We start from the raw sequence: 15,910 nt of genomic DNA, 5'->3' as shown, positions 1-15,910 counted from the left end.
GCGGCGGGCTCGGGGCGGGGAGTCTGGGGCCACCTCGGTATGAGGGTGACCCTCTGCGTGCTTCGGGTTAGGGGTTCACTCAGAGGGGGTCCCCGAAAGCCAGACTTTGCACTGGACGAGGGTTGGCAGCTTTGGGGGTCGCCGAGTCCCAACCCTGAACTTGCATCAGGTCTCTTAGCTCGGAGTTCCCCAGAACCATTCCTGAGTGCACTGGAGGATTCCTCTAGGACCCACAAAGCTCGCGGTCTGGGACAGTGTCCCCAAGAGCCACCCCCAAGCTTGCACTCTGCATTTCCATTCAGGAAACGCGGCCTTGTATTCTGATAAACCACCCCAGAATCCCTGAGGGGTTGTGATTTGAAGAGGTCCTCTGGTTTTGCAGAGGCCTGAGCTTGGGCATTATGAGGATGTCCCCAAGATCCACTCCTGGGTATGCAGTTGTGGATCCCTCTTCGGAGACATGAAGGCTTGCAGTCTGTTAGGGAACTGCTCTTAGGGCTAATGAGGACTCCCAGCCAAGCCAGCAAGACTTCAAAAAGGATGAGGTCAGGGGTACTGGGAGACCCTTCTTGGAACCCATGAGAGCTTGTTATATTAGGGTCCCCAAGAGCCACGTCAGGGTTTGCAAAAGTTGCGTTCAAGGATGCTAGGGGGACCACTATCAGAGGGGGTTCGAAGAGGCAGCGCATGCTTTGAAGGTGGGGACCCAGCTTAGCACAAACTTGGACCCTCCCAGAAGTAGAGGATCTTGCTTTACACACCCCTACTCCCATTTCCAATCAAGGTCCCCAAACCAAACATTTCTGTCTCTTCCCTGGGAAGGGATTTGGTGTGGGGAGAAGTCCTTCCTCTTGGAATTGGTTGGTAAAGAGAGGACCCTTTGTTGGTGAGCCTGGGCCTTGGGGTGAGATGGGAAAGGCGGACACCAGGCACCTGCTCTTTACTGTTTGAGTTAGTTCAAAAGAGTTGTCTGTCTCCCTTTGGGAACGTGACTTGTTTGGTGACGGCTTATAGAAGTGACATGTGCTGGTGTGACCCAGCTCAACCCCATTCTCTTCATCTAAAAGTTAAATGGCCCAGGCTCACAATGGATGGTGTTGCCCAGGGGTCTCTGGGCTAAGGACTCCGTCGTCTTTGCCTTCCTCACTGCCAGGTGGGGTGGGTTCTAGCATGCCTTTCTTCTGGTCGTTCCCCACAGTGTTGATTAAGATGCAGCCTACCCTGGGGTGGTGCTGTCATTGCTGGCAAGGATAAGCACACCTGGTTTTTACATTATAGACTAATCTGGTTCCTGAGTTCAGGATTTGGGGGGGTGTGTTTGCTCGTTTGGGGATAATGTGAAGGTGCTTTGTGCACTCAACTCTGCTGTATCCCAGAGGGGCTTTTGTTTTGGTTATATGGGGATGTCAGGTGCTTTGAAGACAAAAGTTTGGCTGAGATGTCTCCGGATTTTTTGTAAAGATGTCAGAGGTGAGAGACAGGAAAGTTGGAAGGACCACGCTGAAGTCCTGTTTGCTGCCCAGGCCACTTGTGTGAGGTGACCCAGGGTTCCTGTCCTCCTAAGCTGCTGTTTCCTTTGCACTTAGAAAGTGAACACAGGTTCTGCCATTAGGGGAGAACAGGGAGTCTGCGGGGAGACTTTCCTAAAAGTTTCCAGAGTGTGTATACCCAAAATCCGGAGCTGCCACTCCAGGCCAAGGCTGGGGCGAACTCAAGGGTTGCTTGAGAAGGTAACTTGTCTGTACTTCCTACCTCACCCTAGATTGCAGCCAAAATTGGAGGTGATGCTGCTACCACCGTGAATAACAACACTCCCGATTTCGGTTTTGGGGGCCAAAAGAGACAGCTGGAAGATGGAGGTAACTCCTGGTGGTGGCGGCAGTGACTAGCTTTCACCCTGGAGGGAAGCCTGGGACTGAGAGGAGTACTCTGTCCCAGTGGGGCTCTAAGACAGGGGAGTTGCCCAGTTTTTTTGTTCCGTCTGCCACCCTGAGGTATCAGGTAGCTGAGAGAAGGGCAGGTCAATTGTGACCAAGGAAAACTGTAGGTTCTCAAAATTGTCCCTTCCTTGTGGGAGACGACACAGGGCACAGCATCGCCAAGGTTGCTCCTAAGAAGTAAACTTTGTCACTCTGGGCCAGCACCTTCTAACCCTCCATCTCTGCTGTCATACGGGATGGTGGTGACTATGCCTGGAACATAACGCACCAGCTTTGGGGTTGAGGCGGTGCAGGTGGGTGGTGTCGCATCTGACAGTCTCTCTCATCCACAGACCAGCCAGACAGCAAGAAACTGGCTTCCCAGGGAGACTGTAAGTTCGCTGGTGTGTGGGCATGGGGGCATTGGGTGTCTGGGAGACCTGTGTAGTGGCTCAGAAGGTTTAAGGGTCCTCGAGCCTATGGAATTTGAAACATTGGAAAGCTTACACAGGGGCTTTCATGGGAAGAGGCCACAGTGCCCTCAGGATGAGGTCCAGGCACAGGGCTATGTTTTGGGTACTATTTGCCCCTGGTATAAGCAGAGACATCATGGGCTGGGGTTGTGGAGCCTAAATAGGCTCTAAACTAGGCTCTGCTTTGAATTTCTTTCCTCAGCTATTGGTTCTCAACTGGGACCCATCCATCCTCCCCCCAGGTAAGCTGTTCCCTGGCCTCCTGGTGTCTTTGGTTTGGGTGCTGGCAGTGGGGGCAAGGTGTGTGACCATGGGAGCAAAATTGCTCCTCACTGCTCTGCCTGTCCCTCCCTTTCCCACTTTGGGCACTCAGAAGCACTGGCTAGGACTGGGCAGATGCTCCAGGGGTAGTCAGAGCCTGTGGGTCTCTGCTGTTGCCCGGCTGCCTCAGATTGCCTAGGGTGAATCTGACCAGGTTGTTGGGACAGGCCACTTAATTGTCTTTGAATAAGCCTGTAATTTCTTGACAATAGACATTGGCTGGAGAATGAGATGAACTGTGTGGTGAGCCTCTTTTTTTTTTTTTCAACTGATGTCTGGACTGTCAATGTGGTATGAAAATGTCCAAGGTGGGGAAGCTGTAACTCAGCCAATAGAACACCCACCCTGGATTCCCTCCCCAGCACCCTGTTCCAAGAAAACACAGGCAGGGCTGGAGAGGTGGCTCAGCGGTTAAGAGCATTGACTGCTCTTCCAGAGGACCTGGGTTCAATTCCCAGCACCTACTTGACAGCTCACAACTGTAATTCCAGTTCCAGGGCACCCAACACCCATGGCAAAACACCAATGCACATAAAATTAAAAAAAAAAAAGAAAGGAAATTGTTTAGTCTGAACAGTAGTGATACACACCTTTAATCCCAGCATTTGGGAGGCAGAAGCAGGCAGATCTCTGAGTTCAAGGCCAGCTGATCTACAGAGTTAGTTCTAGGACAGCCAAGGCTACACAAAAACCCTGTCTCAAAAAACAAACAAGGACCACAGGCAAGGTGACACATGTCTTATCCTGGCACATGGGAGGTGGAGGCAGGGAATCTGTTCAAAGCTACATGGAACACTTGTCTCCAGAAACACATTCAAATGCTGCTGGGCGGTGATGCACACCTTTAATCCTAGCACTGGGGAGGGAGAGGCAGGCCTGGTCTACAAGAGCTAGTTCCAGGACAGCTAGGACTATACCACAGAGAAACCCTGTCTCAGGAAAAAAGGCAAAGAAAGAAAAAAGAAATTCAATTGCTTATTCTTAGCTGAGGAAATGGGACGACCCATGCCATTTGTAAACTGGTATCTTCATTCTTCGCTTTGGCCCTGAAGCTTTTGCCCTTGGGTTGTTAGTAACAGAGTACAGCAGAAGTCCTGGGGCTTCAGGGATCCAGGCCTTCATCTCCAGGAGAGCTGGAGGCTGATGCTCAGTGTCTCTTCCCACAGGACCTCTATGACAGAAGAGTATAGGGTCCCGGACGGCATGGTGGGCTTGAGTGAGTGTGGGGCCCCATTATGAGGGTGGAGTCCAAGGGGCCACTGATGGGCATCTTTGGTCTGGGTGCCCTTTCCTGGCCTTTACCTTTCTTCTTTTCCTTCCACCCAGTCATTGGCAGAGGTGGTGAGCAGATTAACAAAATCCAGCAGGACTCGGGCTGCAAAGTTCAGATCTCACCAGGTATGGCTGTCATCTAAAGTTGCCTGGACCCTGGTGCAGAGCTGGCTCTGCTGGGTGGATGCACTGCCACTAAGAGCGACAGGCACCACAGTGGCTGGAACCCTCCTATACTTTATATTTTTATTGTATTTATTTCTTTTGTGTTTGTGGGGGATACACCTGCCACAGTACACACGTGGAGGTCAGAGGTCAGCTCTGGTCAGGGTGATCAGAGCCTGTACTGCTTCCTGGCTCTTTTTATCAGATGGGGTCCAGATATTGAACTCAGGTCATCGGGGTTGGTGATGAGTATCTTTGCTTCCTGAGACATATCCCTACCTGATGTTTTTACTGTTTATATGTGGGGTAGCATCGGCGAATATAGACTTAGGCATGGGGCACCTCTCTCAAGGTGGCAGGCTCTATGCTGTCACCTAACGTGCCATGGAATACGGATTAGTGCCGTAGAAGGCAGAGTGGCAGGGTCAGCATGGCTCTGAGGCTGCTTGGATCTGCTTGAGCACTCCTGTAAGGCCTTGCTCAGGATTTTCCCTTCAGACTTGAGCCAGGATCCCGGATGCTGCTAGGGAGCTCCAGAATTGATTTCTGGACTCTCCCTCTTCCCCTCACCATCCTCCTTCCTTGGTCTCGTGGTGCTCTGCGTGTTTACCTCCCAAGTTTCCTCTTCCCCAGTGAGATTTTAAAAAGCAGCCTTCCGGGTGTCTTCTGGCAGGGGCGTAAAATGATTTGTCAGAGAGGGTTGCAGACTGTTCTGAAAGTTTCCTTTCCGCACAGCAGCCCTCTGGGTACTGAGCCTCTCCTCTTCTCTGCAGATAGTGGTGGCCTCCCTGAGCGCAGCGTGTCTCTGACCGGAGCCCCTGAGTCTGTCCAGTAAGTTCCCAGTGGGTCTCCTTTGGGTGTTAGTGACACCCATGTATGTCCCTCCCACCTGACCTCCTCCTAGAACTGTGTAGATGCGTTCACACCCCTCTCAATCCTGAACAGCCCCAGGTCCCGATAGCTCACCTGAGCGGGGTGTGCTGCGGAAACACACTCTTGAGTGCTCACCCTGTTCTCTCTCCAGAAAGGCGAAAATGATGCTGGATGACATCGTGTCACGGGGCCGTGGGGGACCCCCAGGACAGTTCCATGATAACGCTAATGGGGGTCAGAATGGCACGGTGCAGGAAATCATGATCCCTGCTGGCAAGGCTGGCCTGGTCATTGGCAAGGGCGGGGAGACCATCAAGCAGCTGCAGGTGCGGAGCGGCGCAGGGCAGAACACTTGTCCCCACAGTCCCCAGCGGGCCCCTGTCAGAGCCCACTTCTGACAGGCACTTACCATTGTAGGAGCGCGCTGGGGTAAAGATGATTTTAATTCAAGATGGCTCCCAGAATACAAATGTGGACAAGCCACTGCGGATCATCGGGGACCCATACAAAGTGCAGGTGAGTGCCCAGATAGCATGGTCTCTGGAAGGCTCCACTGTCAGGCCGGCTCTAGGGTCTTACCTTGCTGCTGGCAGCAGCATTCTTTCCTTAACCCTTCGGCTTCTTCCTTGGGGTGAACACCTCTTTAAGGGATGTGGAGGACCCTTACAGGTGTGGGGGCAGTGCTGGAGCAGTACACTTGCCTGTACCCATTGTGCGATGTTGTGTGTCCACAGCAAGCCTGTGAGATGGTGATGGACATCCTGCGAGAACGTGACCAGGGCGGCTTTGGGGACCGCAATGAGTACGGATCTCGAGTTGGAGGAGGCATTGATGTAAGGGCAAGCACTCCAGAGAGGTGGGCAGCAGGAGCAGGGCAGAGCTAGGGCCTCACCGGCTGACCCTATGCCTCCTGGCCTCCCAGGTACCTGTACCCCGGCATTCAGTTGGTGTGGTCATTGGCCGGAGTGGAGAGATGATCAAGAAGATCCAGAATGACGCTGGTGTACGCATCCAGTTCAAGCAAGGTCAGTGGGCACCATCTTGGCCCAGGCACTAGTGTTGCCCCTGCCTCTCGCAGGCCCTCAGTGCTTATGGAAGGTTGATGCCCAGTTCCTGTTGGTTGCTTTTCGGAAACCATTGTCTCCCCAAGTTTAGCTAGTTCTGTGGACCCCAAAGGTGGGAAGACACTCATGCCACGCTGAAAGGATGGGCATGTTCTGGGCAAAAGTCCACCTGCATGTTGGCAGCAAGTCAGGGAAGCTGATCTCGAACTAAGGCGGAGTCAGGAAGCTTGACTTTGCTTTAAGTAACTGTTTCTTGGTGTGACTGTCAGATGACGGGACAGGCCCTGAGAAGATTGCTCACATCATGGGGCCTCCAGATCGGTGTGAGCATGCAGCCCGGATCATCAATGACCTCCTTCAGAGCCTTCGGAGTGGGCCCCCAGGTCCTCCAGGGGCCCCTGGCATGCCCCCTGGGGGCCGGGGTCGGGGCCGGGGCCAAGGCAACTGGGGCCCTCCTGGAGGAGAGATGACCTTCTCCATTCCTACCCACAAGTGTGGCTTGGTCATTGGCCGAGGTGAGTCCCTGAGGCTCTCTGCCCTTTCTTTCCTGCCTGGTTCTGCGCTTGTCAGTCCTTCACTAGCTGTCATCCCACATCCCAGGTGGTGAGAATGTGAAGGCCATTAACCAGCAGACGGGCGCCTTTGTAGAGATATCTCGGCAGCTGCCACCCAATGGGGACCCCAACTTCAAGTTGTTCGTCATCCGGGGCTCGCCCCAGCAGATTGACCATGCAAAGCAGCTCATTGAGGAGAAGATAGAGGTGAGTTCCATGGGGTGCTGTTAAAGGTGCCCCCCCCCCACCTTGGTCCGCTCACCACAGCTGCCACTTTTTCCTTCAGGGTCCCCTCTGCCCAGTTGGACCAGGCCCTGGAGGACCAGGCCCTGCTGGACCTATGGGGCCTTTCAACCCTGGGCCCTTCAACCAGGGGCCTCCAGGAGCACCCCCACAGTGAGTATTCATTGGCTTTCTGGGTTGTGTATGGGCTTGTGGAGCCCCTGGCACAGGAGGGACAGGCCCTGTCTCAGCCCTGCCCCTCAAGCACAGGAGGGGTTGTGTTCAGCCTGTTTGATAGGTGCCCTGAGAGACTGCTCTGCATTTGATCTTGGTCAGCCCCAGCTTTAAGTGTGGTAGGGACTTCCATATCACACACTCTTGAGCCAGCTCTCATGACTACCTCTCTCCTCCCCTACAGTGCCGGTGGTCCCCCTCCTCATCAGTACCCGCCTCAGGGCTGGGGCAATACCTACCCCCAGTGGCAACCACCTGCTCCCCATGACCCAAGTAAGTGTCAGTACAGTGTAGGAGATTTGGGGGTGACATTGGACCAACTGTTGTGCCCTCCCTCAACCGACATCTCTTCCTGTAGACAAAGCTGCTGCAGCAGCTGCAGACCCCAATGCTGCCTGGGCCGCCTACTACTCCCACTACTACCAGCAACCCCCGGGCCCTGTGCCAGGCCCTGCCCCAGCCCCTGCAGCCCCACCTGCGCAGGGGGAGCCCCCCCAGCCTCCGCCCACTGGCCAGTCGGATTATACCAAGGCCTGGGAAGAGTATTACAAGAAAATTGGTAAGTTCAGTGCCAGGGAGCAGTAGGGTATTGCACACAGGATCCAGCTGCCCTGACACCCTGTTCTTCAGGCCAGCAGCCCCAGCAACCTGGTGCGCCCCCACAGCAGGACTACACCAAGGCCTGGGAAGAATACTACAAGAAGCAAGGTGAGCTGCTGGGTGGGACCGGGGATGGGGCTGCGCGTGGGTGTGGGTTCTTCCGCCAGCCGCTCATTGTCCTCTCTGCCTATAGCGCAAGTGGCCACTGGTGGGGGTCCTGGAGCACCTCCTGGTTCCCAGCCCGACTACAGCGCCGCCTGGGCTGAGTATTACAGACAGCAGGCCGCTTACTACGGACAGACCCCAGGCCCTGGTGGCCCACAGCCACCTCCCACCCAGCAGGGACAGCAGCAGGCAAGTGGGAACTGCCACCCTCCTCCTCCTCCTTTCTCCTTCCAACCCCCGGCCACCGTCCATCCTGCCTTAGTGGGTAGCGCCGGAAACCCTTTCCCCTGCGGGGTGTGCCCTTGATGCCAGCCTCGGGCGCGTGGCCAGAGTCTCCCGGAGCCCCGCAGCCCCGCCGCTGGGAAGCGCCCGCCTGCTGGGTCCAGAGGCTCACGGAAGAGGCTCCTCCAGCAGCCGCAGCCGCTGTTGGTGCAACGTTGTCGGGTGCTGGGGGCACCGGCCGAAAAGGTGGAACTCTGAACTGCTGGGGTGTCCCGGGTGGGGGCAGGAAGTGGGGATTGTACTGGGTGCCATGCCGGTTGCCGAACCCGCTCGCTCAAAATCTGGCCACTTGGGAAGAAAATGTCTATTTTTTTTCCCCTTCTCAGCATCACTATTTTGGGTTTTGTTCTTTTTTATTCTTTTATTTTTTTAAAGACACCATCCTTATCCCCCATGTCCAAGTAACTGCGTGTTGCAGGCGGCCTTGGCTCTGCTGGGGTGGAGGGGAACCCACTGAGGGGACTGGGCCCTCCCTGCCTGGCAAGGCCACCTCTAGTGCACTTGCCTCTGTGTCCCAGTCTTGTCTGTGAAGTGGGCATGACGATCGTTGCCACCTTCCAACCTACCTCACAGGGGTGTTGTGGGGACACCATGATCTGAATGTTGTGACGCCGAGCCGCCGCCTCCCTCCTCTGCCCCCTCCTCCCCACCCTGGCACTTCTCCCTTGTGTGCCCCTTCCATGCCTCTGGCTTCTGCTGCAGACCCCTCCTCCTCCTCTTCCTCTGCTTCTCTTCCACCAAGGAGCAGTCTGACTTCAGCAGAGTCCCCAAGACAGACAGCCACAGCCCCCTGCCTGGCATGTGCGGGCTTGGGTCCGGCCTCCTGGCCGGCTGCCTGGAGTCGCAGCCTCTTGCAGCCCCGCCGCCCTCCTGCCATGACCATTCCTGTCTCTCCCTCTCCGCAGGCAATTGAAGCAAATGGATATGAACTTCATCTGTGAAAATATTTTTTCCCTCCATTTTTGTTCCATTTGGGGGCTTTTATTGGTTTCTATAATTTGATTGGTTTGGTGAGAGAGCAATGCTGCCCGGGTGCAGGGGGGTCCCCCTCATGCTGAGGCGTTCCCTCTCTCATTCTGTGTGTCTCACATCTTTTTCCTTCCAAAACCGGGATCCTTCATGTTGAGCCAGCCTTAGAAAATAGCGAGAATTTAACCTCTGCCAAAAAAAAAAGTTTAAAAATTAAATCACAAAGAGCAGAACAAAACCTATAAAATGATATATATATAGAAATATATAAATCTCTATCCCCCAGCCTCTGAGCCCACCCTCTGAGGGAAGCGGCTCACTTCCTCCCTACTGCCCGGGGCCTATTCTTGTTTTTAAATAAACTTTTTAAAGGAAAGAAACAAGTCACTCTTGCTATCTCTGTTTTTCGTTTTTTAGTTAGAGTTGGAACATTCCTTGGACCAGGTGTGGGTGTCGCAGGCCCCTCCTGCCCTGCCCATCTGTATCTCCTCTCTCCCTTTCTCCCCTCTGCTCTTCCCTGGCTCCGCCCCATACCCACCCCAACCCCAGGACTGGCCTGGTACGTTGTCATCTGTTGAGGATGAGATAAACTGAGAAAATGAGAACAAAACAACAAAAAAATTGTATGGCAGTTTTTACTTTTTATCGCTCGTTTTTAACTTCACAAATAAATGGTAACAAAACCTTCCCGTGTCTTACTGGCTGCCGTCTGTCTTCCACCCTTCAAGTAGACCTCTGCAGCAGATGACCTTTGTAGATGTTGTGAATTTAACCCTGGTGATGGTGGAGGGGTGACGGTGGAGGTGAGCGGCTTCCTGTGGGGATTTTGTCTTGTTTTTTTAGGAGACAGTTTGCCTTTTCCCGACGTCCCTTTTCATTACACACAGGGTGAGTGGGGTAGAGGTGATGAGTGAGTGTGGTCCTGTTCCTTTTGGGGAGCCTGCCCAGCTGTCTGTACTCTTTCCCTCTGGGACCTGGGGAACCAGCCACTGAGGATGGTCCCCGGGGCGCATGTTCCCATGGATGTGGCCACACTTGTCACTAAGGCTGCCTTGTGGAAACATCCCATTGGGGCACAGGCCTGACTTGCCTTTGTGTGGCTAATACTGAATGGGAAGTAGAGGTCAGGCCTGCATGAGTGAAAGCCACTTGGGATACATGGACAAAGTGGGTAGTGCCAAGGGCTCTAAGGCAGTGTGCCAGCCTGTGAAGTTCCCTTTTGTGATGAAAATCAGTCAGGGACAGGGAGATGGCATAGCAGGTGAAAGTGCTGGTCCCAAAATCAGGTGCATTGACTCCCCTGGAACCCCAGCCAGATGGGGGGAGGGGCTTATGGGCCACAGCATCAAGGCCCAAAGGAACCCACTCTCCAAAGCTGCCTTCAGACCCCTTGCAGACGATGGCACACTATAAAATGACCAGTGTCCACATGATGCAGTGACAGTTGCCACCTCTAGGTGAAGGTAGTTCCCCTCTGGCTGTGTTAAGTGCCCTCTGCCCACAAGGGGCCCTGTAATCACCAAGGTCTCACCTCACAGACCTGGGTCCTGTGTACTGTGGGGGATGGACGTTGGCCCCTTCCTGCCTCACTGCAGACTCTCAATGACCAAGCAGCACTTGGCAAAAATGCTCTCGGGGGCTTCTTCAGCCAAGATCTAGGGGAAGGAAGCCATGGGGTCAAGGGTACAGCTCATGGCAAGATCTATGCACCCATAACTGCTTCAAGGCAAGCCCTGATGTGAGCAGGTTTGCAGCCTGGGTAACAGCAATGGGTGTGGGGGGAGTTGAGACCCCATGGGTACAGGGAGCAGAAGGCAGAGTCTCCAATGCTTGTTCCCACAGAGATGAGAACACCACCAATGTCCCTTACCTAACACCCCTGTGCTGAGCCAGACATATGGGCAGCATCAGGGCTTCATAGCTATACAGGTGCAGCATTGGGACCCCATTGTGCTTTCAGGAGCTAAGCACATCCAGTGGCTCACATCTGTCAGTGCTGGGGAGACATGAGTTCTGGGCCAGCCTGGGCTACATGAAATAGAATCCCCTCATTTCAAAGTGGCTAAGCGGGGCCTTCTTCCAGGTACCCACATTTCGCAGAAGGTTCTTTTGCTGGTAGAAGGCCAGGACGGGCTCACACAGGGTGTAGTATGTTTCTAGACGCTTGTGGATGGTCGATTCTGAATCGTCTGCCCGGTGCTCCACCTGTCCACGTTGCAACACTCTGCGCACCATGGTCTCCATGGAGCAGTCAAACACCATGACTACGTTGGGGGCCCTGCCCACCTAGGCAATAACCAACAGGACAGGGTGAGGAGAGGGTCTTGCACAGAGTCCCAAGAGGCCATGAGCTTGGGGAAGAGAGAGACTGTGTGATATAAGTTCAACGCCTATGGATGCCAGAAGAGGAGGGCCCTTGGCAATGAATGGCGTAGGAGTGGAAATGAGTCACCTACATGGATGCTAAGAACTGAACTCCGGTCCTCTAGAAACAGCAATATACATTCTTTTAAACATTTTTGAGCTTAACATTGTGATGCATGCCTTTAATCCCATCACTTGGGAGGCAGAGGCACGTGGATTTATGAGTTGGAGGCCACTCAGGTGTACAGAGTTAGTTCCAGGACAACCAGGGCTACACAGGGAAACTTGGTCTTGAAAAAATACTTTTTATTTCTAAGAGAGGGTCTTGAACGTTCAGACCTGTCTGCCTCTGCCTCCCCAGGGCTGGGATTGAAGGGGAATGGCACCATGCCCCCTCAATACACACTCTTGACAGCTTTCTCTGCAGCCTGCAACCTTCGTTTTTTGTTTTGTTTTGTGAGGGTTTCTCACTGGACTAAAACTTTACAAGCAGGCTAGACTGGCCGGCGAGCCCCAGGGATGTTCCTGTCTCCCCCGTTCAAGAGCTGAAATGAAGCATATATGCCACACCCAGATTTTTTGTTTTGTTTCATTTTTTTAAAATATTTATTTATTCTGTATACAATATTCTGTCTGTGTGTGTGCCTACAGGCCAGAAGAAGGCACCAGACCCCATTACAGATGGTTGTGAGCCACCATGTGGTTGCTGGGAATTGAACTCAGGACCTTTGGAAGAGCAGGCAATGCTCTTAACCTCTGAGCCATCTCTCCAGCCCCTGTTTTGTTTCATTTTTGGTTTTTTGTTTTTTTCGAGACAGGGTTTCTCTGTGGTTTTGGAGCCTGTCCTGGAACTAGCTCTTGTAGACCAGGCTGGTCTCTAACTCACAGAGATCCGCCTGCCTCTGCCTCCCGAGTGCTGGGATTAAAGGCATGCGCCACCACCGCCCGGCTTGTTTCATTTTTAAGATTTATCATATATACAGCGTTCTGCCTGCGTGTATGCTTACACGCCAGAAGAGGACATTATATCCCATTATAGATGGTTGCAAGCTACCATGTGGGTGATGGGAATTGAACTCAGAACCTCTGGAAGAACAGCCAGTGCTCAGCCATCACTCCAGCTCCACACCTGGGTTTTTATGTGGGCTCTTGGCATAGAACTCAGGCCCAGACACTTGCAACGCCAGCACTCTGCTGACTGAGCCATATCATGTACCCTATGTACTTTGGGAGACAGGGTCTCATGTCACCCTAACTGACATGGAACTCCTGATCCTCCTGTCTCCAATGCCAGGAAATGAAATCACAGGTGTGCACAGCCATACTGGATATGTTCTTTATTATTTATTGACTATTATCTCTAATTATTTTAAGACAAGGTCATTCATTTTATATACCCAATACTGGCCTTAAACTTAACATTCCTCCTGCCTCAGCCTCCTGAATGCTGATACCATAAAACCTGTTACTTAGTTACACCATTTTGCTTCCCCCTGCCTTTCTTTTTATTTATTTATTTTTATTTATTTATTTTTATTTATTTATTTACTTATTTATTATGTATACAATATTCTGTCTGTGTGTATGTCTGTAGGCCAGAAGAGGGCACCAGACCCCATTACAGATGGTTGTGAGCCACCATGTGGTTGCTGGGAACTGAACTCAGGACCTTTGGAAGAGCAGGCAATGCTCTTAACCTCTGAGCCATCTCTCCAGCCCCTGCCTTTCTTTTTAGATAGGGTTGCACGATATAGCCCTGGACCTGACCTTGTAGAGCAGGCTTTCCACAAGTTCATATCCAATTCATATCCACCGGCCTGTTTTCCAGGTGCTGGGGTTAAACATGTGTGCTACCTCACCTGACCCTTTGCTGTTTTTCTCTCTTTTTTTCCTTCTCCTTTTTCTTTTGGATAGGGTCTCAGAAGCCCACACTGGCTGGGCGGTGGTGGCGCACGCCTTTAATCCCAGCACTCAGGAGGCAGAGGCAGGCGGATCTCTGGGAGTTCGAGGCCAGCCTGGTCTACAAGAGCTAGTTCCAGGACAGGCACCAAAGCTACAGAGAAACCCTGTCTCGAAAAACCAAAAAAAAAAAAAGCCCACACTGTCTTTGAACCCCAGTTGTCCTGCTCCCACTTCCCCAGACCAGTGCTGGGATGGCAGGTCTTCCACACATCTTGAGCTGACACTAATGGGGTTCACTTCTACACAGGCTCTGGAGATGGAGCTCGGGACATTGAATATAGGAAGCCAGAGCTCTGCCCTCTGAGCCCACCCCCACCCAAACCAAGGCTCGATTTGCAGTAGTGGGCATTGCATGTGCAGAGCATGTAAGACAAACATGGAAAGGGTGCCGGTTCTCTGCCCTTCCTCTGTCCCTCCACGGGCCCCGCCCTGCAACTCTCTCCCTCCCTTCCTCCCTCCCCCACCTCCCTCTCCTTCCCCCCCCCTCCAGCCTTGGTGGCAAGCACCTGCTGAGACATCTCACTGGTCCCTCTTTATCCTTTTTTTTTTTTAGATTCATTTATTATGTATACAGTGTTCTGTCTGCATGTTTGCCTACATGCCATAACAGGGCACCAAATCTCATTATAGGTGGCTATGAGCCACCATGTGGTTGCTGAAAATTGAACTCAGGATTATGGAAGAGCAGGCAGTGCTCTTAACTTCTGTCTCTCCAGCCCACTCTTCATTCTTTTTTAAAATATTTTTAAACTACGTGTATATGTGTGTGCTACACATGAGTGAACACTGGTACCCACAGAGGAGTGAGGTGCAGGCAGTTGGGAATTGCCTGAAGTGGGTGCTGGGAATTGAACTCAGGTCCTCTGAAAGAGCATTGAGTGTTCTTAACTACTGAGTCATCTTTTCAGCCAAAATCTCTCCTCCCTCCCTCCTCCTTTCTCTCTTATTTTGAGAAAGGAAGTATTCTCTCTGTAGCCTTGGCTGTCCTGGAACTTTGTAGACCAGGCTAGCCTCAAACTCAAAGAGATCAGCACCTGCCTCTGCCTCTGAGTGCTGGGATTAAAGGCGTGCGCCACCGCTGCTTGGCGAGAAATCTATACTTAAGGCACATTCTTAGTCCTCCCTGGGGATTCTGACCACGCCCCCAGCCACTCACTGCGGGGGTTGTAAGCAGGGGCTCCACCCCTGAGTTGTAACTCAGCCCCTCTCTTGGGGACTTTGGGGGGGGGGGGTCAGAGCACCACCAGGCTTCAATCTTTAGGTCTTTAAGACAAAGACTTATTCTGTGTAGGTATCGTCGAGTGCACCCATGTGGTGCATGGTTAGGGCTCAGTGGTAGAGTGCTTGTGTCCTTGAAGAGGACCTCATCCTCAGGAAGGCTCACAACCATTCTAAGTCTAGTTCCAGGGGACCTGATGCCATCTTCAGACCCAGACCTCAAAGGGGGGAGCCAGCCACATCTGTAGTGGACATACAGACGTGCAAACAAAATACTCACATGCATAAATTTGAATATCTGAAAAAAGGAATTAACTGCTACTGTCCAGCCAGCAGCTTGCTGTGATGTTGCACGCCTGTGTTCCTGGCATTCAGTGGGCCGAGGCAGGAGGACTGCAGAGACTTCCTGGCCAGCCTGGCCACACAGAGAGACACTGTGTCCAGAAAGAAAACAAAAAACAAAGCCAGCCAGATGGACAGTGCTGTCTTGCTGTCCTCCCAGCACTGGGGACATGGAGGCAGAGGCATCAACATCAATCTCACCCTTGGGTACTTAAAAGGTGGAGGCCAAACCCAGGCGGCGGTGGCAAACGCCTTTAATCCCAGCACTTAGGAGGCAGAGGCAGGCAGATCTCTGTGAATTTGAGGCCAGCCTGGACTACAGAGAAAGTTCCAGGAGAGGAACCAAAGCTACACAGAAAAACCCTTTCTCTAAATAAATAAATAAATAAATAAATAAATAAATAAATAAAAAAAGAAAGGAAGGAAGAAAAGAAAGAAAGAAACAGAATTGGAGGCCACGAGACACTGAGGACTGAGGCTGCTCCACCCTGACTCCCAGCCCACAGTTCCCTTTGGGTTACACAGCTTCACATGTTAAGGATCTGACGATATTTAAACAAGGGGCAGGGATGCTACTTCTGCAGCAAAGCTCCCAGCTTCTCATAAAACCACTGGCTTGGGAACATGGGGCCTGCACGTCCCCATGGCAACGGCAGTGGGAATGCTTACTGAGCTCATTGGCAACTCTCTGCATGGGTAAATTCACTCTCTGGATTCTTCCATCAGCTTGCACCACCAGCATCCGAGTGTGGAGGCCAACTGTGCCTTCCACAGTTGTTCCCCACCTTAGTTTTTTTTTTATGATTTAAAATTGTGTGAGCCGGGCGGTGGTGGCGCACGCCTGTAATCCCAGCACTCGGGAGGCAGAGGCAGGCGGATCTCTGTGAGTTCGAGGCCAGCCTGGTCTACCA

At 52.6% G+C, this 15,910-nt stretch overlaps 2 protein-coding genes across 2 annotated transcripts in view; one reads left to right on the top strand and one right to left on the bottom strand.

Moving 5' to 3' along the window:
• Khsrp (KH-type splicing regulatory protein) overlaps positions 1 to 9,800 on the top strand; it is a 10,246-nt gene extending 446 nt beyond the window's left edge. Inside the window, exons 2-19 of the mRNA XM_013355131.2 lie at positions 72 to 169; positions 1,763 to 1,859; positions 2,273 to 2,311; positions 2,595 to 2,634; positions 3,880 to 3,929; positions 4,040 to 4,111; positions 4,924 to 4,981; positions 5,175 to 5,349; positions 5,441 to 5,539; positions 5,758 to 5,856; positions 5,946 to 6,048; positions 6,357 to 6,602; positions 6,688 to 6,848; positions 6,928 to 7,037; positions 7,282 to 7,370; positions 7,456 to 7,656; positions 7,728 to 7,805; positions 7,891 to 9,800. Of these exons, the coding sequence (XP_013210585.1) occupies positions 72 to 169; positions 1,763 to 1,859; positions 2,273 to 2,311; positions 2,595 to 2,634; positions 3,880 to 3,929; positions 4,040 to 4,111; positions 4,924 to 4,981; positions 5,175 to 5,349; positions 5,441 to 5,539; positions 5,758 to 5,856; positions 5,946 to 6,048; positions 6,357 to 6,602; positions 6,688 to 6,848; positions 6,928 to 7,037; positions 7,282 to 7,370; positions 7,456 to 7,656; positions 7,728 to 7,805; positions 7,891 to 8,168 (2,093 nt within the window). The 3' untranslated portion in view covers positions 8,169 to 9,800. The remainder of the gene's footprint in view (positions 1 to 71; positions 170 to 1,762; positions 1,860 to 2,272; positions 2,312 to 2,594; positions 2,635 to 3,879; positions 3,930 to 4,039; positions 4,112 to 4,923; positions 4,982 to 5,174; positions 5,350 to 5,440; positions 5,540 to 5,757; positions 5,857 to 5,945; positions 6,049 to 6,356; positions 6,603 to 6,687; positions 6,849 to 6,927; positions 7,038 to 7,281; positions 7,371 to 7,455; positions 7,657 to 7,727; positions 7,806 to 7,890) is intronic.
• The window catches only part of LOC106144440 (adenylate kinase isoenzyme 1), a 10,115-nt gene continuing 3,431 nt past the window's right edge, over positions 9,227 to 15,910 (bottom strand). The window contains exons 5-7 of the mRNA XM_026778002.1: positions 11,205 to 11,399; positions 10,654 to 10,768; positions 9,227 to 9,302 (exon numbers count right to left, since the gene is read on the bottom strand). Of these exons, the coding sequence (XP_026633803.1) occupies positions 10,700 to 10,768; positions 11,205 to 11,399 (264 nt within the window). The 3' untranslated portion in view covers positions 9,227 to 9,302; positions 10,654 to 10,699. The remainder of the gene's footprint in view (positions 9,303 to 10,653; positions 10,769 to 11,204; positions 11,400 to 15,910) is intronic.

Source organism: Microtus ochrogaster, unplaced genomic scaffold (assembly GCF_000317375.1).
Source record: "Microtus ochrogaster isolate Prairie Vole_2 unplaced genomic scaffold, MicOch1.0 UNK98, whole genome shotgun sequence".
In the NCBI taxonomy this organism is placed as follows: Eukaryota; Metazoa; Chordata; class Mammalia; order Rodentia; family Cricetidae; genus Microtus; species Microtus ochrogaster.
This window is presented reverse-complemented; position numbering and strand designations above follow the sequence as displayed.